The sequence below is a fragment of the Rhinatrema bivittatum genome, chromosome 8 (assembly GCF_901001135.1).
Source record: "Rhinatrema bivittatum chromosome 8, aRhiBiv1.1, whole genome shotgun sequence".
Taxonomy (NCBI): Eukaryota; Metazoa; Chordata; class Amphibia; order Gymnophiona; family Rhinatrematidae; genus Rhinatrema; species Rhinatrema bivittatum.
The window spans coordinates 90,356,611-90,381,964 of NC_042622.1; the positions used below are offsets into that span (position 1 = coordinate 90,356,611).

Here is a 25,354-nt window from a genome sequence, read left to right on the forward strand (position 1 = left end):
TATCCAGGAATTTTATGCCTCTAGCATATCCTGATGTTACATTTACCCAGTCAATACTGGGGTAATTGAAATCTCCCATTATTACTGCACTGCCAAATTGGTTAGTTTCCCTGATCTCTCTTAGCATTTCGTCATCTGTCTGATCATTTTGGCCAGGTGGACAATAGTATCTAGAATTTTTTTATATAAAAGTTTTTAATTATTGGATATTCCATTCACAGTTGTTTTGAAATAATCTGTTCTTATTAGCATAGTTTTACTGCTATTGATTTTATATTTCTTGCTTTATTTTATGAGGCCTGGTGATCTTTTTCCTTTGTTGCACTGCATACAAAGACTCTGTCTTGTTGCATTTCCAGTTCAGTTTTTGACTGGATGTTTCTATTTATGCTTTATGGTCTCTTTATTAGGTGATGTATTCTGCTGCATGTCGTTTCTGGGCAGAGCTCTATAGCAGCCTGGCTTGTTCCATTTTCCTAATAGAAGTATTGGCGTTTTAAGGACTGCTGTAATATTTTCAGTGTTGCCTTTTCTTAGATAAGGTGGAAGCTGGTGCTGTTCTGGTATGGGAGGTTTACTATTTATATAATTTATGTTCAGAGAGAGCACTCGTTTTTCCTTTTCGCCATTTTTAACAATAAAAGTGATATGGGCCATTTTTTTTTAATGTCCGCGGTAGATTGCAACGAGCACTGTGTCACGCATGTGAGAACCATCTGTCAGGTGTGTCCCGACTGAAAAAGTTGAGAACCACTGGTCTATCAAACTAGCAGCCTAAGGAAATTCTAAAACAAGAAACACACTGAACTACAGGGATATAAATGGACAACTGTTTATTATGGAAGTTAAACAAAACTAACTACACATGAACCTGCTAACAATACCCATAACTGCCTTGCTAAGAGAAAGATTCTCAGCAGCATTCTTCTTAAAGTGGGGGGCGGGAGAGAATGGTTTTGGGGAAAAAGATCAAGGGGAGATGTTATAGGGGGCTGGTGTTGATGAGGAAGGCTGCGATGGGCAGGGAACTGGTGGGGAAGGCGTTGAGGAAAGATGATGGCAAGGGGGCTGTATTGGAGAGGAGTTGGAGAGGCCATTGGTGTTGGGGGGGATTCCTTCAGAGTTATTTCTGCGGCAAGCTGTTCCGACCCCACACCCATGTCTCACCTGCGCCCCGCTGAAAACCCTCCTGAGGGCGGCAGCGCCCAGCAATCCTGTAACAACCATCATATCCGCTTGGTCCGCACTGTGAGAAGCACTAGGGGCTCGGGTTCTGGGCTGCGCGAAAGAAAGCAGAGAACGAGCTCGACCTTCCTCACTACGGCCTGATTCAGAATTTCAGGATCCTAGTCTCTATGGTCATTCCCCTTCCTCTTTTCGCTCTCTATGGTTACTTCCGGATTGTTGGAGGTGTGTATCCCATGCGGTTGTACAGTGGCTGAAATCAAATCACCGGGCAACAGTAGTTTGCTCTTCCAGTTCAGTGTGCACGGTATGAATGAAATCCCGGAGGAGATCCAGCGCTTCTTGCTGCTGCACCCAACCTTGCACCCTATTGAGGGGAACAAGGTGAGGACAGAGAGGCGACGTGCTGCTTTCTTTGCATTAGGGAAAGAAATGACTTCATTACAATGTCTGAGTTATTTTACGTTTTGTTTTGATTTGATTTGATTTGACTGGTCGGGGTGTAAGGGGCAATGTGTCCTGCTCAGGCTGATTTAATGCTGCTTGGAGGGGATGTCTTCCTGTTCAGTTCTGCCTGTGACGTTATTGTAATTTCAGTATTGTAAACATATTTAAAGACAATGCAAGGGGTAAAAGTTTAGCAAAAGTCCTATCAGAAATACTTGGTGGTCTTTAAAAGAAAAAAAAGCCTTTTGTAAGACTTATTTTTTAATTCTTTATTGAATCTAAACTATAATATAAAATGAACAAGTCTTAAAATATTTATATGCATTCACTTTGAAGAATGCTTAAATGATATAATGTATCCTGCCCAGAGCTTGTACAGGTTAGGCAACATAAAAATCTGAGTAAATAAGTAGTAGTAGTAGTCGCTAGGCCTTAAATGTAGCACACATAGGGGATTATTTACTAAAGATGTATTTTTATTTTGTATCTTATAGGAGAAATGCTTAGTAAATAGGGCCCATAGTTTTATTTGTGTGTTTTGGAAGCCAGCAAGGGATAGATGACTTAGTTTATTCTGGGATAAGTACAAAACATAAGAACTGAACATAAGAACTGCCATGCTGAGCTAGACAAGGGTCAGTTAAGACTAATATCCTGTTTCCAACAGTAACCACTCCAGATCACAAATACCTGACAGGATTCCAAATAGGCTTAAATAGATTCCATGTTGCTTATGCCTAGGGATAAGCAGTTGCTTTCCTCATTTCTATCTGGTTAATAACTTTTTCTCCAGGAACTTGGCCAATTTTTTTTTAAACCCAGCTACATTAACTGCCTTTACCATATCCTCCAGCAATGAATTCTAGAGCTTAATTTTCCATTGAATGAAAAAGTATTTTCTGTGATTTATTTTGAATGTGCTGCTTAGTAACTTAATATAGTAACATACTAATGTCAGCAAAGAGACCAAATAGTCCATCCAATCTGCCCAGCGAGCTGCTTATGATTGTAACTGCAGCTCCATGCAGGTTATCCCTAAGCCTTCTGTTAAGGATAGTACCTGCTGCTCCGTGCAAGTTACCTCCATCCCACTCTTAGGGATAGTAACCCCCATGCCTTCTGTTAAGGATAGTAATTGCTGCTCCATGTAGGTTACCCCCTTGAACCCATTTCATCATTTCCTGCCTCTAGCATCTAGGGATCTGCAGTGTTTATCCCATGCCCTTTTGAATTCATTTACTGTTTTCATCCTCACCACCTCTTCCATGAGGGTATTCCAGACATCCACCACCTTCTTTGTGAAGAAATATTTCGTGATGGTTCTGAGTCGTCCCCTCAGAGTTTGATTTCATGCCCCCTAGTTCTATAGTTTCCTTTCCAACAGAAAAAGTTTAAAATTTGTGCATCATTAACATTTTTCAGGTATTTGAAGGACTGTATCACATCCCCCCTGCACTTCCTCTCTTCCAGCGTATACATATTTAGATCTTCAGCTTCTCCTTTTAAATCTTATTTATTTATTTAAAACTTTTCTGTACCGACATTCAAGTAAATATCACATCGTTTTACATAGAACTGGGGAAACCATTAACTAAAGGAATGCGCAGTTACATAAAACACAAGGGAACTAAACTAGGAGAGAAGGCTAGTATAGCAGAGTCAAGTACCCGGAAAGCAATGGTAACAAAAATTTACAATTGTATAAGAGTTATAACAATATATGGGTATTATTTACAGTATGTACAATATGTATCATAGAGCAGTAGCTAGTAAAATGGTAGTACCCTTAGAAGGCGTGACGGATAGGGGGGTTGAGATCTGGGGGCTGCGGGGTTAGGTAAAGGCTTGTGAGAAGAGCCATGTTTTAAGGTTTTTTTAAAATGTTTGGGTACAGTGTTCTTGGCGCAGGTGGGTGGGCATTGCGTTCCAAATAGTTGGTCCAGCAATGGAGAGGGCCCATTCTCTTGTGGCTGTGTGATGGATTAGTTTGGGGGGAGGGAGAATGAAGAGGGTTCCTTTTATACGCCATTCTCATGGGTCTATTCGATGTGTGATATTGCAGGGAGTTGTTCAGCCAATGGATGTCTGGGCTGTGCAGGGTTTTAGGGATGATAGTAAGAGACTTGTGAAGGATTCTAAAGCGTATAGGGAGCCAGTGAAGGTCCATGAGTATGGGGGTAATGTGATCTCTTCTACGGGAGTTGGTGAGGATTCCAGCCGCTGCGTTCTGAAGCATTTGGAGCGGCTTGATCGAGGTAGCTGGGAAGCCTAGGAGGAGGGTGTTGCAATAGTCAATTTTGGTAAAAAGTAAGGCCTGGAGAACTGAGCGAAAATCATAGGGATGGGGGAGTGGTCTTAGTTTTTTTTAGAATGTGTAGTTTGTGGAAACATTCTTTCGTGGTAGCATTTATACATCTTTTTAGGTTTAGGTGATTGTCTAAAGTGACTCCTAGGTCTCTGACCTGTTGGACCTTAGCTGTTGGTGAGTCAAGTTGAGGACCGTTGTGATGGTCTGGTGAGATGACAAGGAGTTCTGTTTTGGTTGTGTTGAGGGCGAGGTTGAGGCTGGTGAGGAGGTGATTAATTGAGGCTAGGCAGTTATCCCAGATCTTAAGGGATTTGGAGAGTGATTCTGTTACAGGGATGACGATTTGGACATCGTCTGCGTATATGTAATGAGTAAGGCCTAAATCGACGAGGAGTTTGCAGAGGGGCAGGAGGTAGATATTGAACAGAGTGGGGGATAGGGAGGAACCTTGGGGACCTCCATGTGTGAGGTTTATGGGGTTAGATTCTTTGCTGCCAATATTAACCTTGTAATTTAGATTGTGGAGGTAAGATTTAAACCAGTTCAGGGCTATTCCCTTGATGCCAATTTCTGAGAGTCTATCTAATAAGATGTTATGGTTGATGGTGTCGAAAGCTGATGAAAAGTCTTCCAATACAGACCCCACACTATTTTGGTCACCTTTCTCCAGACTGCCTCAATCCTTTTTGAGATACGGTTTCTAGAACCAAACACAGTACTCCAAGTGAGGCATCACCGAGGACTTGTACAAGGGCATTAACATCTCCTTTTTACTATTGGTTATTCCTCTCTATATGCAGCCCAGCATCCTTCTGGCTTTAGCTATCGCTTTGTCACATTGCTTCACTGCCTTCAACTCAACAGACACAATCTCTCCAAGGTCTCTTGGTCTGGGCACATTAGTTTTTCCTCTTCATCCTGCTAGTTCAGACTTCACCATGAGTTATGTTCTCCCCTACCAGCAGATGGCAGCAGAGATCGAGACCTCTTTCCTGAGGCGCTCCCTATATAGGCTGGTTCAGCAGGGAAGGCATTGGTAGTTCTCTGCCTCCAGCAGATGGTAAGTGGAGCTGGTTCAGCAGGAGGAATTAGGCAGGGGTGACGGCCTCCCTGAGGTTGCTTTCCCCAGGGAAACGCCAGAGCCGGGTCAGGGAATACCTCCACAGGATGGCGGTCCTCCTAGGGTCGCTTTTCTCTTCCCCCATAGGTGCTCATGCTGCCAGCCTTGCATTTCCTGAGAAATGAAAGGAGAAACAGAAGCAGCGGTAGTGAGTAGGCCTGGAGCCTAAGACTGCAGAACCTGGCCCAAAGTCCCCCGAAGTCCTGCGTTGCAGGTAGGATGGAGGGGGCAGGAAATGCCTGGGATGTGGCACACGGCATATCCTGAAGGTAGCAGGCTCATTCTGCCAAAACTGTGACAGCGTGGCATTGGAAGGCCCAGCAGGGAGCAGCGGGAGTGACTGATGAGTTCTTTTCTCATACCCAGCCCCAAGGTGTCCAAGGTGCTGCTGGTTTAGGCCCCCTCTCCCTCTCTTAGCGTTGCAGGGGGGGATTTTTCAGCTAACATTTTGTTGTTAATGCATAAAGTTTACAAAGAGATGAAGAGGAAGCCTATGTGCTAGGGTGGCCCCAAAGGCATATCCCCAAGGCCACCCTCCCCCCTCCAGGAAAGAAAAGGAAGCTGGAATCTGGAGTAGAGGGGAGACCCAGACCCTCACCCGAATCATTTTCGGATGATCTGGAGGATTTTTCCCAGGGGGATTCCCTGGATGAAACCGAGGAGAAAGAGGACTCGAGTCTAGAACAAAATGACTTGGTGGTCCATTTATTTAGGGCAGATGAGTTAGGAGCCCTGATCTCGAAGGTCTCCCAGGTCCTCAGGCTGGCAGCCGAGCAGCCCAAGGACATTAAACTAAAGGGGAACCCTATCCTTATGGGTATTAAAAAGCCAACAAAGGCTTTCCCGATACATTCCACAATCTAGGATATGATTACTGCGGAGTGGCCCATGCCAAACTTAAGGTTACGGAGCAAGAAGAATATGGAAAATTTGTATGTAATGGATCAGACAGGCAGAGATAGCCTCCTGGCCCTCCCCAAAGAGGATGCTGTGGTGTCGGCAATCTCCAAAAAGACCACCATTCTGGTGGAAGGGGGTGTGCCCCTTAGGGACCTGCAGGACAGAAGGATCAAAACGCTCCTCAGGAAAGATTTTGAGTTGTCTAGCCTGGTGCTGTGGGCAGCTATTTGCAGTGGATACACAGCAAGGGCTCTGCTCTGCACCCTAGAGCCCACCTGCAGGTCAAGCGGAAAGTGCCAACAAACGAGATGGCACAAGCAGAGTCCATCGCAGCATATGTGGCCAGTGTCCTCTATGATCTTATCGGGATCTCGGCCAAGCAGGCCATGACAGGCGTAATAGACAGGTGCCTCCTATGGTTGAAAAGTGAGGCAGCCAATTCAGCATCAGAGCTCGGCTGAGCAGACTCCCTTTTAAGGGAAAATTACTGTTTGGAGAGGATGTAGATTCCTTTAAGAGGAGCTTGGAATTCAAGCCTCTAAGGCTCTTGGAAGGTAGGGGCAGGAGAACATAGAGTGGAGATGGGAGCAGACAGCGCCCCAGGGACAATAGACAGCCTAGATGGTAAAGGTTCCAGCCCAGTGGGGAGGGCAGGCTGCGCAGGCAGCCCTTTCAGGGGGTCAGGCATGGCGCTAGGCACACCAACAGCAGAGACCAGCTCTCTAAGGGAGCACAATGATGGTGCGAGGGTCCACTTGGCGCTGCCACAGATCGGGGCAGACTGAAAGGATTCTATTACGAGTGGACCCTGGTAACTACAGATAGGTGGGTACTCAATATAATAAAAGGAGGGTACTACCCAGAGCTGAAGAGCAATATAAGGGAGCGCTTTATCCCATCACCATGCAGCAGAGCAAAGAAATGGGCAATTCAAGATGCAGTGGCCAGGCTGCTAGGTCTCAAAGCCATTTCCAACCAGGAAAGAGGAAAGGGCACCTAAAAAGACAGGACCCATCACCCAGTGTTGGATCTCAAGGGAATAAACCAGGCGCTGAGGATACCACACTTCAGGATGGAATCCTTAGGGTCAATCAAGGCTGCAGTGAGAAGGGACGAGTTTCTGTCCTCTTTGGATTTAACGGAAGCGTATCTGCACATACCGATGTGGGGAAGCTTCTAGAAGGTTTTGCGATTTGCAGTCCTATGCCATCACTACCAGTTCCAGGTCTTGCGCTTTGGTCTAGCAATGGCTCCACGAATCTTCACAAAGATCCTAGTGATGGTTGCAAGGAAGGAATCTGAGTCCATTCCTACCTAGACAATTGGCTGATAAGAGCAGCTATGAGGCAGAAAGGGTCCGAGGCAACAGGGAAAGTTATACGACAGTTGGAAAGCTTGGGCTAGATAGTGAACAGGTCCAAAAGCCAGTTGGACCAGTCACAGACAAAGTATCTGGGATTACTCTTTGATATCAACAAGGGGATCCTAAGCTTTTCCGAGGAGAGAATAGCCAAATTACAGCAACAAGTGGAGAACTTACTGTCTGCCTGAAAATCCAAGGCGAGAGCTTATTTGCAAGTGCTGGGGTCGATGGCGGCATCCATTGAAGTAGTACCTTAGTTGAAGGCACACATGAGACCGCTGCAGGAGTACCTTCTGGCCAGCAGAGCACTGCAAGAGCTTGATTTCAAGTGGGATCTCCTACTTCCACCCCAAGTAAGGGGAAGCCTTCAGTGGTAGTGAGACAAAGGCAACCTGGCCAAAGGCTCAAGTTTGGATCCCCCTCAGTGGATTCTTCTAACAGTAGATGCCAGCAACAAGGATTCAGAAAGGTAGAATGTGCACAGAAGGGGAAGAACTTGCATTTTCTGGATGTCAGAAGGATCCCTTTGAAGTATCTAAGGTCTGCAAATAAGTTTAGGAAGTTGGACAGGCTATTTGTTCTGTACTTGGACTCCGGAAGGGGGAGGCAGCCTCCAAAACTTTGATCGCAAGATGGATCAGAGAAGCCTTCGCTTCAGTGTATATAGTGAATGGCAAGGTAGTACTGCAAGGCCTGAAGGCCCGCTCAACAAGGGTGCAGGCCTCATCTTGGGCAGAATATAGATCAGTGGCCCCATCAACATTTGCAGGGCAGTCACATGGGTCTCAGTGCACACATTCACGAAACATTATAGGCTGCACCTACACGAAAGGAAAGACAAGATTTGTGATGGGGGTCCTGGAAGCAGCCCTAGGACTCACTCAACCGGGATGACTATAGCTTAGGCACATCCCACGGAAAAGACTGGTCTGGCAGGATGAAGAGGAAGGTACAGTTAGAGCTTACTTTGCTAATTTTCTTTCCTCAAGTCCTGACAGAGCAGTCCAAATTCCCACCCAAAAGGGATAATAAAAAACAAAGAAAGAAGGAAAAAAGAATCCGGAGGAGCACCACACCTCCGCACCTTAGTCCCCTCAGGGCGAGGGGCAAGGGCCAGCTGGACCGTCACTGTCTCTATTGGTCTTTTCATTTTCTCAGCCATGGGCAGGCCACATTCTAACTTTCAGTTGTTTTGCAGGCTACCTTTGGTGGGTAGGAGCCAAAAAATGTGTTTTTGTTGTCTATATAACCTAGGGGGAAGGAGAGGCAAGCAGAACAGTCGCCTCCCCAGAGGGACCCCTGAGCAAGGGCACCTGGGGCTTCTCTTGACCTATTTTTGTTTTCTAGAAAGTAGCGAGGATGTTGTGGGTAGACAGCATCAGCTTGGGCAAGAATCTACTGACACCTTCCCTGCTGAACAAGCCTATATAGGGAGCACCTCAGGGAAGAGGTCTAGATCTCTGCCTCCATTTGCTGGTAGGGGGATGAACCCACGGTGGAGTCTGGTCTGTCAGGACTTGGTGAAAGAAAATTAGCAAGGTAATCTCTAATTGTACCTTCCCCCCATGACATACAGCTCTTTTGGATAACTGTACCCCAGAAGTATGACTTAGCACTTCCTGACATTGAATCTCCACTGCCAAATCTTCAACCACTCATCAAGCTTTCTTAAATTACTTTTCATTCTCTCTACTCCATCAGGTGTGTCCACTCTGTTGCAGATCTTAGTATCATCTGCAAACAAATTTTACCTTCTATCTCTTTTGCAACGTCACTTATGAAGATATAGAACATATTGAACTTAATGGAGTATCCCCTAGTTTTTTAACATTTTTTTTTAAAGAGTAAACAACTGATTTTCTAGCATGTATCCTGATAGACTCAGGATCAGTGGGGTTGTGCTCCTCTGGCCACAGATGGATTCGGAGTCAGTTTCAATGCCTACGTCACCCGAGATACTCCCCTGCAGTGACCTCAGTCCTTTAGTATTTCTCTGTCTCCGGCAGATGGTGGACATACTTCTCCCTATGGGGATTGCTGTACTTTTTGGAAGAAGAAATTCTACTTTTAAATTGGAGAAAAGATTGAGCTTTGCTCTCCTGCAGTAATACCTAAAGGTCCCTCCCCCTGTTGAGAATTCCTGAAGTGATTTCTGAGATCCCTCAGAGGTGTGCCTTAGTCCGGTAGCCAGTTCCTGGCGTGGACCTTGCTGCTCAAGCAGCTGAAAGGCAGCAGGTGCAGAAAGCCGAGTGCGGTGGTGACGGCCAAAGCCCTCTCCTCCCGCAGCTGGAGACCGTCTCGATACTCAGCTGGTAAGCACTGAGCCCAGGTAAGTTTAAAAAAAAAAAAGAAGATTCCCCCTTTAGAGAAGAAGGGTTTTGTAAGACTTCCTCCAGTCTTCTTGCTCGGCGAGCTGTATCAACGTCGTTCCTGATGCCATTAGGGCATAGGGAAGTGGGCTTACGATCAGGTTGCGCGGCCCCCCAGTGGGCTAGACCCCACTTTAAGCTTGGTCGGCATACTGCGTGGTAGGCCACGGTGGTGCCATCTTGCGTGCGTCTTTGTGAGTTTCGTATTGCCCACAATAGGACATCGGTGCGCACAGTGCGTCAGCTCTGCACACAAAACCGTACACGTACTTACGCGTACAATAAAGTAAGCATAGGATACAGGAAAAGCCGGGTGCACGGGCTGTGCATGCGCCTTGCCCCGCCTTGGCTCTCAAAATTTGTGCGCATTAATTTTTAAGCGAGAGCCGATCGAATGCACAGTTACCGCTGTCAGTGGCATCGGCAACCAAGAAACATAAGCGCCTTGCTCTCTGCGCTGCTTGTCATATTAGGACTTACCAGCCTGACCTGGATTCTAACTTGTGTCAATAATGTGAGGAAGCCCAAGGCGATTTGGCCTCCCTGGACTTTGCTGAGCCCGGCTCCTCCCATGCAGACGATGGATGGTAGCCTTAACTGGAAGTACTCCGGATCTGAGTAACCCCTTGGCTGGATCTTCCATAGGAGAGGGAAACTCGGCTGGGACCCAGCAGCTTTTTCTTGGGTGGAACTTTTCCAGGGACTGCAGGGCTTTGTACAGGCTCAGTCTACTTCCTCGCTTGCCCCTGTCCAGACGGAAGCCCAGCCAGCCCCCTTTCCCAGTCCTGTTGGCAGACCTCGAGGCATGCCCCACCTGACCAAGGGTATCCCTAGTGGGGACCCTGATGGCACAGTTGAAGAGCAAGATCTCTTGGAAGAAGGGGAAATTCCCCCGGGATTAGAACCATATCGAACCATGTTGAGGTTTTTTTGTAGAGATGAATTGCAGGCCTTGGTTTCTCAGACCCTGAAAACACTGGGAGTTTCTGGAGCGGAATCTATGACTGAACTAACGAAGAATCCCATTTTGATTTCCTTGCGCAAAGTCTCTTGCTACTTCCCAGTACTAGAAGCCATCCAGAAGTTGATTGATCTGTAATGGGATTTATTTTTATTTATTTATTTATTTTCTTTTAATATACCGATGCTCAAGACGAAGTCTTATCGTACTGGTTTACAGTAGAACAAGGGGAAACCATTTAACACAGAGAAAGAAAGGAAGTTTAAAACTTGCTTCTGGGATGCCCCAGAAGCAAGTTTTAAAGGGGGCCGGGTGTTAGAAACTCTATACCCACTGGATCCAGCAGTGAGAGAATGTCTGCACTGTCTGTAAAAGAACAACTATCCCAGTGAAGGAAGGAGCGGCCTTAAAGGATGCACACGATAGATGGTTGGAGTCTATCCTTAAACAAGCCTTTGATGCAATAGCAATGACCTTACAGATTGCTTCTTGTTGTGCCCTGGTAGCGCTTTCATGCCTACTTCTCTCTCAGGAGGTGAATGACTCGGGGGTGAACCCCAGAGTGACTATGGAACCTGCTGCCGCCTTTTTAGTAGACGCGGGCTTGGATTTAGTCCAGCCAGAGGAGTGAGCTCAGTGGTAGCGGCAAGAAGGCAGCTACGGCTGCGGAATTGGTCAGCCGATGCAACCTCTAAGGCCAACCTTATAAAAATGCCCTTTAAAGGGTCACCCTATTCGGAAACGAATTGGAAAAACTGGCCAGTAAATGGGGCAAATCTCCAGTCCCCCAGCTTTTACATAACTTCCCCCCCTTACTATACTCTTCGCCCTCCCTCCAGCAAGCATATTTTACCATTTGTAAATAATTACTATTTTCATTATCTGTTCCTTCCTTGTTCCTTCCTTCGCTCAACTCAGACATAACAATGTCTTTGAAATTGTTACATCCTTCTGTATATAGTTCGAATGTAACTCCTCTTCCCTCCTCATTTTAATGTTATATGTAAACCGATGTTTATGTAATCCTTCACTTTAATGTTATATGTAAACCGATGTGATGCACATATGAATTTCGGTATATAAAAGCTTTAAATAAATAAAATAAAATAAGATAAGAGGGAGCAGTTGCAGTCCCCTCGCCTATGAGGGGCTAGCCCATGGGCTCTCAACATTTCCGCCCCTACAAAAACTCAACATTTCAGAGGTCTCGGCCCTTTGGAAGAACATAAGAAATTGCCATACTGGGTCAGACCAAGGGTCCATCAAGCCCAGCATCCTGTTTCCAACAGATGCCAAACCAGGGCACAATAACCTGACAATTACCCAAACACCAAGAGAGGGGCAGGTTTGGGTTCAGGATCGTCCCGAACCTCCCAATGAAATTTTACCGACCTATCTTCAGAACGAGGAGATAGGGGGTCGACTGTCTCTCTTTTACCAAAGGTCCAAAGTGATCTCGAACCACAAGTTGGGTACTGGAAGTCATACAAGAAGGATATGTGCTGGAATTTCGCAGCACTCATCGGGACATATTCATGATGTCTCCTTGCCACTCCCAGCACAAAAAGCAGGCAGTGGAAATTACTCTTTTAAGACTCCTCAGGATGAGGGCTGTAATCCCAGTACCTATGCCCCAGGAAAATACAGTCAATCAACTCTAATATATCCCCTCACTTGTCTATTCTTTACTTGTTAATTTAATTTTATGACTAAAGAATGCACCTACAGTGCTATATTAATCAATCTAGTTATTTATATTCAATATATAAAAACAAAACAAAAGTAATTTCAGAGAGAGAGATTTTTTTGGATGGAGTGGAAAGTTTCATATTTTTTTTGTTCACATTACCCCATGGTAATAATGTGTTAAAAAATGTTGGTTTTTTTTTTTTTTTTTTTTAATAAAGCTTTATTTTTAGTCAAACCCTGTGATGTCTAATTTACAAATGTCTTCTCTTAAAGCCACTATTTATCTTCTTTAAGACAGATTCCTCAGCTAAACAACTATTAAGACAAGTCCTAGTACCACATCTATTCATCTGTCGGCTCTTCTTTCAGCTCGGCTGCTAACGTTAACTGCATGGAGTAGCGTTATGATGTCATCAGTCATTATGAAAGCTGCTCTACCACTGGCTGTACTCAAACCATCTATGCAAATAAAATCTTTGACATATCCAACTTCAGTTATTTTGGCCTAGGGGTTTCCCAAACCTGTTCTGGTGTCCACACAGTCAGCCAGGTCTTCAGAACATTCAAGGGAAAATGTGCATAACTAGAGACCCAAAATATGCAAATTAATTTAATCATATTCACTGCATCACTTCCCCATCGTATGAACTGTTTGTGCGTTCATGTATGAATACATTAGCTTATGTTTCATGTGTTATATTTACCCTTATTTTGAAAGAAAACATAGTTAGAGGTTGGAATGCCATAGGCCAGGGCTTCCCAAGTCTGTCCTGGTGACTTTATAGCTAGCCATGTTTTTAGTGTGTTAATTTTTTAATCATTAACAATCCACCTCCAACCGCTTTTTATATATAGAGAGTGTCAAATTTCTAATCAAAGAATAAAGAACTGGATTGGTCCGTTTTAGTGTAACGTGACATATTGACATTAGGTGAACGTTTGCGATTGGACCATTTGAATTGGTCGAAGCAGTATATGTGCATCAGTGATGACTGTTGATGATGTTTGGAACAGCTCAGGAATTCAAGCCGGAAAAAAGATTTGCATATGAGTTACAATGCGCTGAATTAAGTGGACAAGGAAAATGACGGATTGAAGATATTAACATCCCCTGAGAAAAGACCTTGGTGATTTGAAACGTGGCCCCATTGGTAGGACGGTAACAGTTTAAATTCACATCGGCTTTGAATGTTGCAGCATTGATATAAAATTAGAGAACAATTGAAGCTAACAGCAGTGCTTTTATTCATAGATTTTTTTTTTAATTATTTTGATGAAATTGAATGGAAGAGCATACATTTTTTTGATTAGAATTTTGACACTTTTTTGATTATTTTGGCACGCTCTATATATATAAAAAGCAGTTGGAGGTGGATTGTTAATGATTAAAAAATTAATACACTATTACCGTGGGGTAATGTGAACAATAAAACATATGAAACTTTCCACTCCATCCAAAAAATCTTTTTTCTCTGAAATTACTTTTGTTTTTATATATTGAATATAAATAACTAGATTGATTTAATATAGCACTGCAGGTGTGTTCTTTAGTCATAAAATTAAATTAACAAGTAAAGTATAGACAAGTTAGGTGATATATTAGCGTTGATTGAGTTTATTTTTTGATCCCTCAACAGTGAAAAATTTGTGTCTGTCTGGTTTATTATCCAGGAAAATACGGGGCATTATTCCATCGTACCCAAGAAGGAAGGTTCCTTTCGCTCCATCCAGGACCTCAAGAGTGTCAACAGTCACCTACAAGTGAGTCATTTCCGCATGGAAACCTTACGCTCTGTGACAATGGCCTTACAACCGGGAGACTTCCTAGCCTCCCTGGACCTATCCGAGGCCTACCTACATATTCCAGTCCGTCAAGAACACCATCGCTTCCCAAGCTTTGCCGTACTGGGTCGCTATTATCAGTTCCAAGCACTGTCCTTTAGCTTAGCCACTGCCCCAAGAACGTTTTCCAAGATTATGGTGGTCATGGTGACAGCGTTGAGAAGAGAAGCAATCCTGGAACACCCATACTTGGATGACTGGTTGATCCGAACCAAGTCTGTGGAAGAAAGTCTCCGGGTGACCTCCTTGCTTCAGGAACTCGGTTGGGTAGTAAACCTGGACAAGAGCAGTCTCAAGCCTTCCCAGTTGTTGGATTATCTGGGAGTCCGGTTTGACAATAGGCAGGGCAAGGTCTTCCTCCCGACCACTTGGATACGGAAGTTGATGTCCCAGGTGCGTCAGTTGATGAACACAATACGCTTGACGGTGTGGAGCTATCTACAAGTTCTCGGTTTGATGGTGGCAACCTTGGAAGTAGTGCCGTGGGTGAGAGCACACATGCGCCCACTTCAGCGCTCGCTGCTGTCATGTTGGAACCCGCAGTCTCAATACTATTCGATTCGGCTTCGCGTACCGATGGGAGTCTGCTGTCACCTTATGTGGTGGTTGCAGGAGGTTCATCTGAGCAGGGGGGTGTCCCTGTCCTCCCTGAACTGGCCAGTTCTTACAATAGACGTGAGTCTCCGGGGCAGGGGAGCTCGCTGTCAGGAATTCACGGGCCAGGGACGTTGGACGGAGGAAGAGACCCTCTGGAACAGCAGTTGTCTAGAAATTCGGGCAGTTAGGCTAGCGAGCTTGCAATTTAGCCATAAACTCCAGGGTCAAGCAGTCCTCATAATGTCCAGCAGTGCAACAACAGTAGCCTACATCAATCGCCAGGGAGGAACCAAGAGCCAGCTGGTGTCTCAGGAGATAGACCTCCTTATGGACTGGGTGGAAAAACATCTACACATGGTCTCAGCCTCACACATCGTAGGAAAAGACAACGTCAGAGCTGACTTTCTAAGCAGGGAGAGTCTGGATCCAGGAGACTGGGTGCTGTTGGCCAAAGTCTTTCAACTGATAGTAGATTGCTGGGGCCTCCCGTCCATTGACCTCGTGGTCGCATCTCACAATACGAAGGTTCCCAGATTCTTTAGTTGCAGAAGAGATCCGTGGTCCCTGGGGATTGACATGTTCATTCAGACCTGGCCGTAAGAAGAGTTGCTAAACTCCTTCCCTCCATGGCTCCTGCTGGGTAGGATCATTCACAGAGCACCACAGGGGGTTAGTCCTGTTAGTAGCTCCAGATTGGCCCAGAAGTGCATGGTATGTGGACATGCAGAGACCTCCTGGTGGAGACACCTCTGTGCCTCCCAAGAGCACAGGGACCTGCTACAGCAGGGACCGGTCCTTCCTGGGGATCCGACTCTATTCTGTCTTATGGTCTGGCCCTTGAGAGGGCTTGCCTGATGAAGTGAGGTTGTTTCGTGGCCATAATTGCCACATTACTCCGCGCTTGGAAGTTCTCTATGTCCCTAGCATATGTGTGGGTTTGGAGAGTATTTGAGGCCTAGCGCAAAGAACACGGTGTCCCCCCCGCAGGCGGTCAAAATCCCACTTATTCTGGAATTTTTGCAGGATGGCTTGAATAAAGGTTTGGTCCTTAACTCCTTGAAGGCGCAGGTTAGCAGCGCTCTCCTTTTTCAGGGGCGAGGTGAATGGAACCTCCCTCTCTGCTTATCCGACGTGGCCTGTTTTCTGAAAGGGGTGAAGCACATTCGGCCACCCCTATGGAGGCCAGTTCATTTGTGGAATCTTAATCTAATATTGGAATTTTTGGCAGGGCCTGCCTATCGGCCACTGCACACTCTTTCCTTGCATTTATTAACCTTGAAAATGGTGTTCCTGGTGGCTGTATGCTCGGCGCGTCACGTCGCATTTCTGAACTGCAGGCATTGACTTGTCGGGAACCGTGCCTCCGGATGACTCCAGGAGCATTACAATTTCGTACCGTTCCATCCTTCTTGCCCAAGGTAGTCTCGGAGTTTCATTTGAATCAGTCCATTCCGTTGCCTTCCCTAGATAAGAACAGGGACGCGGAAGAATACCATCTCCTCCATCATTTGAATGTGGTTAGACTTTTGCTGTGGTATCTGGAAGTTTCAGAATGGGTCTGATGGACCACCTATTTATCCTTCACGGTGGAATGAAGCAGGGCGAACCAGCTTTGTGGACTACATAGCTCGCTGGATTAAGGAGGTGGTCAAGGGAGCCTATGTGGAGGCAGGAAAGCCATTACCTTCTCAGGTTAAAGCTCATTCTACCAGGGCTCATGCAGTCTCATGGACAGAAATTAGACTGTCCCCTGTCGATATCTGCCAATCGGCGATGTATTCCTCCTTGCACACCTTCTCCAGGTTCTATCGCCTGGACGTACAGGCCCAAGAAGATGCAGCCTTTGCAAGGGCGATATTAACCAGACTGCGGGCAGCCTCATGTCCCAGACAGGAGTAGCTTTTGTACATCTGAGTCTGAATGGCTATACACTAGGAATTGGAGAAATCACTTGCCTGATAATTTTGTTTTCTTTAGTGTAGACAGATGGACTCAGCATCCCGCCCCCGGCTGCCCAAGATCGGTGCCAGGGATTCACCCATGGAGTGGATATCGAGTCCAAGAGATTACGGGCATCTATAATCTTACTGGGGTTCTGTGTTTGGTTGAGTACAGTTATGGTTATCCATTTTTAATCAAGTTTTTTCGATAGTATGTCCATAGTGGCTTTTGAAGAGAATACTGAAAGGCTGAGGTCACTGCAGGGGTGTCGTGACGTCAGCTTTGAAACCTGACTCCGTCACCATCTGCTGGCAGGGGAGCACAATTGCATTGGTCCTGAGTCCATCTGTCTACACTAAGGAAAACAAAATTATCAGGTAAGTAATTTCTCCATTCACATTTATGCATTCCACTCCACTCATAATTTATAGACCTCTATTATATCTCCCCTCAGTTGTCTCTTCTTCAAGCTGAAGAGCCCTAACCTTTTTAGCCTTTTCTCATAGGGAAAGCCATTCTTTTCCCTTCCTATTATTTTGGTCGCTCTTCTCTGAGCCTTTTCCAGTTCTGCTATATCTTTGTTGAGATGTGGTAACGAGAATGGGATGAAAAAGTGACCACGGGGGACATCCTCTTGTCTTTTTAGTCCTGTGGAATTGCTCTTGGCTTTGTATAATTATTTTAATTATTTTTCTTTTTCCTTTCTACCCAGGTGAAGTGTAAACTGACAGGTCATGAGTTGCCTTGTCGATTGTCTGAACTACAGGTTTATACCAGTGGAAAGAAATACAAAAGGTTAATCAAGACGGTGAATGTGTTTGACTACAGCGAATTTGAACCACATATTGTGCCAAGTACTAAGAATCCGTATGTACCATCTGCTTCAAGACTTGATAATTTTTCATCTTATTGCTATTACCCTATCTAATGTAAAGTGTTTAGGTTCATCTGTACTAACTGCCATCACTAAAATCTCATTGGCAGGGTGGCAAAAATACTCTGAAGCTTAATAATCATTTATTTATTTACGTCCATTTGTTAATGGAAAAGTGGTATAAAATGTAAGTTTAGTTTGCCAGATCAATTTTGTAGCTGTCTGATCAATGAGATTTTGCCATATTGTCTGCTGTGTCAGCAGTTATTGTGTGCTGTGTACTAGCAGCACATGCAGAGCTGCTGTTTTCCACCCCTACACTGTAAGGGGTACAGTTAATGAATGTCTTGGACCTCAGGCATCAGAGAGCTCAAGGCCCTCATTACTTAAAGTGGCTAACAGATTTTAGGAGTGTTCAACTATGGTACCTATTTAAAATCCCCAAGAGAATAAAATTAATCTTGCGGGGATCTTTATGGAGTATTATCCATGGGTGAGTTCATACCATCTGTGAGATCCATTTTCAAAAGCCATTTAGATGGATAATTCTGACTAAATTGCAAATTTTGGCATATTCAGCCACTTAGCGGATAAGTAGTTATCTGGATATAATTTAGCCGGATAAAAAAGGAGCATTCTGGGGACTGGAAGAGCTATCCAGCTAACTTAGCCAAACATTGGGTGTATCTGGCTAGGGTTAGCTGGATAACTTTAGGTCTACTTCAGAGCAGGCCTAAAGTTATCTGGCCTTGTGTGGCCAGATAACTTTCTACTTAACTGGATATCTTCAAAGATATCCAATTAAGTAGCGCTGTCAAAGTTTAAAAAAAAAAAAAAAAAAAGTAGAGAGTCCAGTGGCTTGATTCTCACCCTCTTTGCCTCCATATTTATTTATTTATTATTTAGAGTTTTTTCTATACTGACATTCGTTTGCACATCACATTGGTTTACATTGTAACTAGTAGGAAAATACATCTCAAAGATTTCAAAGAACTGTTAAAGGGCAGTTAAATTACAGGAGAGAGGCAGAAGGTTTAAGGTAGTCAGAGAAAGGGAAACAGTTAAATGTGAAATTAAACTTATATGGAATAATAATATGAGTGCACAAAAACTATATACAGAGGTTTTTGTGAGTATAGTAGAGTTTAGGGGCTTGGTTGTGCTTGGCTGTGGGTGTTGGGAGAAGGCCTGTTTAAATAGCCAGGTTTTTAAAAATTTATTTTATTTTTTTTGAAGTTTTGGGTGTTGGGTTCAAGTCTTAGATTTTGGGGCATTGAGTTCCAGATGGAAGGCCAACAAGTGATAAGGCTCGATTATGAGTCGAGGTGAAGTGAGTGAGTTTGGGTGAGGGTGTCGGTATGGTTCCGTTGTTGGCTGATCTGGTGGTTCTCTGTGGGGTTTGAAAATGGAAGGAGGCATTGAGCCAGTTTACGTTTTGATTATGTATAGTCTTATGTATTAATGTTAGGCATTTGAAGAGAATTCTGAAATGGATCGGCAGCCAGTGAAGGTCTTTTAGGATGGGAGTGATATGTTCATTTCTTCGGGTGTTTGTAAGGACTCTGGCGGTGGCATTTTGTAATAGTTGAAGAGGTTTGAGTATGGCAGCTGGGAGTCCTAGTAGTATAGTGTTGCAGTAATCCACTTTTAAAGAAGATTATTGCCTGCAGGACGGTTCTGAAGTCATTGTGATGTAGTAGAGGTCTTAATTTTTTTAGTACATGTAGTTTGTAATAGCAGTCCTTCATTGTTGTGTTGCTGAATTCACTGTCTATGATTATACCTAGATCTCTTACCTCTTGCGCTATTGGGTGTTTCGTTTGATTAGAGGTGAAATCAGATAGGATCTTATCATTTAGTTTGTGACATATGATTAGGAGTTCAGTTTTGGAGGTATTTAGTGATTGGTTCAATTGATTGAGTAGTTGGTTAATAGCAGTGAGGTAGGTTTCCCAGAGTTGGAGGGATTTGGAAATGGATTCGGTGATGGGGATTAGGATTTGTACGTCATCTGCATATATGAAGTGGGTGAGTCCTAGGTCTGTTAAAAGTTTGCATATGGGGAGCATATATATATCGAAGAGTGTGGATGATAGAGAGGATCCTTGGGGAACGCCTTGGGTTAAGTTGATGGATTCTGATTCACTATTGCCAATTTTGACCTTGTAATATCTATTTTCTAGATAAGATTCGAACCATCGTAGTGGACTGCCAGTTAAGCCAAGTTCGATTAGTCTGTCTATTAAAATCTTGTGACTGATGGTGTGGAAGGCTGCAGAGATATCCAGCATTGCAAGGATATAGGATTGGCCATTGTCTATTCCTCGTAGGACTGTGTCAGTTAGGGAGATTAGGAGGGTTTCGGTGCTAAAAAACTTGTGAAAGCTGTATTGGGAGGGGTATAGAATTTTGTGTTTTTCTAGGTGTTCGGTTAGTTGTTGGTTTACTACTTTTTCAAGACGTTTGGCTACGAATGGGAGAATGGATATTGGCCTGAAGTTGGTAAGCTCTGTGGGGTTTAGATGGGGTTTTTTTATTTTTTAATAAGGGTTTGACCATGGCCCATTTTATGGCTTCAGGTACTTTTCCTTGAGCTAGGGATGTGTTGATGATTTCAGATATGGGTTTGGCTAGTATGTTTGGAATGGATTTTAGGGATTTTATGGGTATTGCATTTGCTGGGTGTGTTGCAGGATTTATTTTTTTTTATGATAGGCTCTATTTCTAAGGAGGAAGTGTTCTCAAAGATGTCCAAGATAGCGTTTGGATTTTTGGGGAGGCTGATTTTATTGGTGTTGGGCGGGGGAAAATTGGCCATTAGGTTTGTGATCTTGTCTTTGAAGAAGACAGCAAGATCGTTGTATTTTGCATTGGAATCTTTATCGGATATTGCTGGGGGAGATAGCTTAGTTAGGTCGGCTACATAGGAGAAGAGGGCTTTGGCGTTGAATTGGAGATTATGTATTTTCTTTGAGTAGAAATTTCATTTAATTTTGAGGATTGTTGTAGTGTGGTTTTGTAGGTGGTCAGTAGGTTGAGGGTGCGATTACTTCTTCATTTCTTTTCTATATTTCTGAGGGAGCGTTTTAGCTTTTTTAGTTCGGGAGAGTACCATGTATTTTTCTTTTGGTGTGAAGGGTTTTATTTCTTTAGTTATTAAAGGGCAATACTTGTTGGCTATGCTGTTTGTAATAATGTTCCAGGTATTGAGGGCAGAATCAGTACTGGTTAGGTCTAAATTGCTTAGTGTGACTGGGAGCGTTTCAATCAAGTCATCTATCTTGCATGCTTTTCTGAATTGGTTTATATGTAATTCATACTAAGTTCGCCTTGTTATTTGTACCCACATGTTCGATGTAATTTCTAACTTTAGTTCTCTGTAAACCGACGCAATATGTACTAGTACATGAACATCGGTATATAAAAGCCTTTAAATAAATACATTAAATAAATAATTGGATAGTAGTCTTGTGATTTGGTGCTGTGTAGTTTATTTTGTTTATGGAGAAATTTCCTTTTATTAATGTGTGATTGGACCAGGGGACAGGCATACATGAGGGAGGTTCAGTGTTTTGTATGTGCGAGTTTATGAAAATTAGATCTAGGGAATGACCGGCTCTGTGTGTAGGGCAGTCTATGATTTGTTTAAAACCCATGGCATTTAGTGTGGTTAGGAGAACTTCACAGCTGGGGGATAAGGGAAAGGTGTCGACATGTAAATTAAAATTGCCTAGGATGATGGCAGGGATGTCCATGTCAGTATTTTCCGTGATGAATTTGATTAGTGGGGAGGCACTGTGTTCAAGAAGTCCAGGTGGGGTGTAAACCAGACAGACTTGTAGATGCTTGGATTTAAAGAAGCCTATTTCAAATTAGGGTGCCAGGTGAATGTTCTGAAGCACAAGTCCATGTTCTTTTTTTTTTTTTGCGGCTAGTAAGAAGGCCACCTCCTTTCTTGTTGTTCCTGGGAATGGAGATGATGTCGTAGAGGTGAGTTGGTAACTGGTTAATTAGAACTATGTCTTTTTAGCCATGTTTCGGTAATGGCGCATATGTCTGGCTTGTGGTCTGATAAGAGGTCGTTTAGGATCGGGGTCTTTTTTGTTAGAGATTGGGCATTTGAATAATATTAAAGAGAAGACTGCGAGACCAAGTAACTGGGTCACTGGGGATATCATGATTGGGATTAAAGATCTTGGCAGAATAGAGAGCCTCCTGTTAAGGGTTTTCTTGTGGCATTGGGGTTGGGTTCTGATCTTCGGTATAGGATTAATATCCATGTTTGATAACAGACTCGCGGTTGTTAAATGTGAGGTGTTGCAGATGAAGCTCTTGCTGTGTGGGTGCTATGGCCTTATCAAGCTTTGCAACCCCCATCCCCAAAACCCTCCAAAAGAAGGAAAAAAGTGTGTGGTGGGTTGCTGGTTGGGCCCTGCTCTCCCCACTCCATCCTGGTTGCTGTATTGATGTAAAAACAAATCACAAGGCTCTCTCAAAGTATATAATTCTGTTAACCAAATTTAGGAGAAAGATTAATGATGCCAAATGAAAATATTATACTGATAAGATCCACACCACTGGGTTCAACAATAACCTGCTCTTCTCGACTGTTAAATCTCTAACTAGCCCATGATCTTGACTGAAAAACATGCTCAGTCACCTTTCAATTTTGAAAAACATGCAGATTTTTTCATTGAGAGAGTTGAAAACATTATACGTCAATTCCCTCCGGTTTCAAACTCTGTGTTTAATACTCATAAGAAAGATTCATGCTGGGAAAAATTCACCTATATTTCAACTTGTGAAATACAAGTCATTTCCAAACTTAATCCCACTTTTTGTAAGTTTAACCTAATTTCTATCAATCTCTTAAAATTACTTAGAGAAGAGATTTTCCCATTTTTGACTCAGAGACATTTGGAGGGGTTTCGGTAAGACTTCCTCCGGTCTTCTAGCACCATAACTGACGTCGTTCCCGATCCCATTGGGGTAAGGGGAAGTGGGCTTCCAAGCGGGTTGAGTGGCCCCCTGGTGGGCTAGGCCCCGCTTTAGGCTTGGTCGGCACACCGTGTGGTAGGCTGCGGCGGTGCCATCTTGTTTGTGTCTTTCTGCGTACCGTATTGCCTTACATAGAACATCGGTACATGTAGTGCGTTTGCTCTGTGCTTTGCACATAATGTTGCTTGTATACATACGTGCACAACCTACCAAGCACAGAATACAGGGAAAGCAAGGCGCACGGGCTGTGCGTGCATCTTGCCGCATCCTGCCTAGATGCCTAAAATCTGTGCCCATAAAAGTTTTAAGCATGAGCTGACAGAACACTCAGTTACCGCCGCCAATTGCTCCATCAGCCAAGAAACATACGAGCCTTTTTCTCCGCACTGCTTGTAATATTAGGGCTTCGCGGTCTGACCTGGATTCCAATTTATGTCAGCACTGTGAGGAAGCCCAGGGAGAGGTGGCCTCCCCGGACTTTGCTAAGCCTGGCTCCTCCCATTCACAGGATGGGTTAGCCACAGCCTTAACTGGAAGCAGCCTGGATCTGAGTACCCCCAGGACTGGATCATTCATGGGAGAGGGAAATTCAGCAGCACCTACCCCAGTACCTCCTGGGCTAGGCATGGACCAGGCTGCCTGGACTTTTTCCAGGGCCTTCAGACTTTGTACAGGACAGTTTGCTACCTCACTTGCTCCTGTCTGGACGGAACCTCAGTGGGTAAGCCCTCCCTCTCCCAGTCCTATCGGCAGACCTTGAGGCATGCCTTGCCTCTCTAAGGGTATCCCTGGCAGGGACCCGGACAGCACGAATGAAGAGGAGGATACAGATTCCTTGGAAGATGGGGAAATTCCCCTGGTTTAGAACTGTATTTGGACCATGTTGTAGTTCTTTCATAGAGACGAATTGCTGGCCCTGGTTTCACAGATCCTGAAGATGCTGGGAGTTCCTGGGGTGGATTCTATCACAGAACCAAAGAAGAACCCCATTCTTATTTCCCTATGGAAAGCCTCTTGCTACTTTCTAGTACTGGAAGCCACCCAGGAGTTGATTGACCTGGAATGGGAAGCTGCAGAAGCAAGTTTTAAAAGGGGATAAGCATTAAGAGCTCTATACTTACTGGATCCGGCAGTGAGAGAGCATTTACATTTCTCTAAAGTGTATGCGCTGGCCTGTGCCGTCTCTAAGTGAACAACTATCCCAGTGGAGGGAGGAGCGGCCTTAAAAGATACGCATGATAGACTGATGGAGTCTATCCTTAAACAGACCTTTGACACACTAGCAATGACCTTACAGATTGCTTCTTGTAGTGCCCTGGTAGCTCGTTTGTGCCTACTAATCTTTCAGGAGGTGCATGACTCAGGGTGTGAATTTCAGAGCGGCTATGGAACCCACTGCCACCTTTTTAGCTGACGCAGGCTTGGATCTAGTCTGTACTTTGACCAGAGGAGTGGCCTCAGTGGTGGCGGCCAGAAGACAGCTATGGCTGCAGAATTGGTCAGCAGCTGCAACCTCCAAGGCAAATCTTACAAAGATGCCCTTTAAAAGATCACTCCTTTTTGGAAGCAAATTGGAAAAGCTGGCCAGTAAATGGGGCGAATCTCCAGTTCCTCGGCTACCAGAATATAAGAGAAAGCAGATACAGCGTCCCTTGCCTATGAGGGGTTGATCCAGGGGTTCCCAATGCTTTCACCCATACAGAAACTTGACATTTCAGAGTTCTTGGCCCTTTGGGGAAGTCTCAGTCCTTTTGTAGTGGACAGCCTAATAGAGGGAGAGGGGCGGGTTTGGGTTTGTCCCAAACCTCCCAATGAAACTTTTGCCGACCCACCCTTAGAACGAGGAGATAGGGGGTAGACTATCCCTCTTCTACCAGAGGTGGGTCGAGATCTCTTAGGACAAGTACTGGAGGTCATACGAGAAGGATATGTGCTGGAATTTCACAGCACTCCTCGGGACATATTCATGATGTCTCCTTGCCACTCCCAGCACAAGAAGCAGGCTATGGAGACTACTCTTTTAAGGCTCCTCAGGATGAGGGTTGTAATCCCAGTACCTGCGCCCCAAGAAAATACGGGGTGTTATTCCATCTATTTCATCGTACCCAAGAAGGAAGGTTCCTTTCACCCCATCCTGGACCTCAAGAGCATCAACCAACATCTACAAATGAACCATTTCCGCATGGAAATCCTACACTCCATGATAAAGGCCATACAATTGGGAGAGTTTTTAACCTCCCTGGACCTATCTGAGGCCTACTTACATATTCCAATCCATCAAGAACACCACTGTTTCCTACGCTTTTGCGGTACTGGGTCACCATTATCAGTTCCAGGCACTGCACTTTGGCCTAGCCACCGCCCCCAGAACATTTTCCAAGATATGGTGATCATAATGGCAGCATTGAGAAAAGAGGGAATCCTAGTGCACCCATACTTGGATGACTGGTTGATCCGGGCCAAGTCTGTGGAAGAGAGTCTCCGGGTGAGCAAAAGAGCGACCTCCTTGCTTCAGGAACTCAGTTGGGTTGTCAACCTGGAGAAAAGCAGTCTCAATCCCTCCCAGTCCTTGGAATATCTAGGAGTCCAGTTCGACACCAAGCAGGGCAAGGTCTTCCTTCCGACCATGCAGATAAGGAAGTTGATGTCCCAAGTTTGTCAGTTGATGAGCATGATACACATGACGGTGTGGAGCTATCTCCAAGTTCTCTGTTTGATGGCGGCAACCCTGGAGGTAGTGCCGAGGGAGAAGGCACACAT

The 25,354-nt window shown here is 44.6% G+C and overlaps 2 protein-coding genes across 7 annotated transcripts in view; one reads left to right on the forward strand and one right to left on the reverse strand.

The window, feature by feature from the left end:
- The window catches only part of LOC115096483 (surfeit locus protein 1), a 39,886-nt gene extending 38,587 nt beyond the window's left edge, over positions 1–1,299 (reverse strand). For 2 of the 3 annotated variants that reach the window (XM_029611151.1, XM_029611150.1), the window contains exon 1: positions 1,168–1,299. In XM_029611151.1, coding sequence (XP_029467011.1) covers positions 1,168–1,230 — 63 coding nt within the window. In that variant the 5' untranslated portion in view covers positions 1,231–1,299. The remainder of the gene's footprint in view (positions 1–1,167) is intronic. The other variant, XM_029611152.1, reaches the window with a different exon arrangement.
- Positions 1,300–1,352: 53 nt separating this feature from the next.
- Positions 1,353–25,354, forward strand: part of SURF2 (surfeit 2) — a 36,360-nt gene continuing 12,358 nt past the window's right edge. The window contains exons 1-3 of one of the 4 annotated variants that reach the window (XM_029611153.1): positions 1,353–1,569; positions 14,014–14,103; positions 17,435–17,589. In XM_029611153.1, the coding sequence (XP_029467013.1) occupies positions 1,387–1,569; positions 14,014–14,103; positions 17,435–17,589 (428 nt within the window). In that variant the 5' untranslated portion in view covers positions 1,353–1,386. The remainder of the gene's footprint in view (positions 1,570–14,013; positions 14,104–17,434; positions 17,590–25,354) is intronic. The other 3 variants (XM_029611154.1, XM_029611155.1, XM_029611156.1) reach the window with 3 other exon arrangements.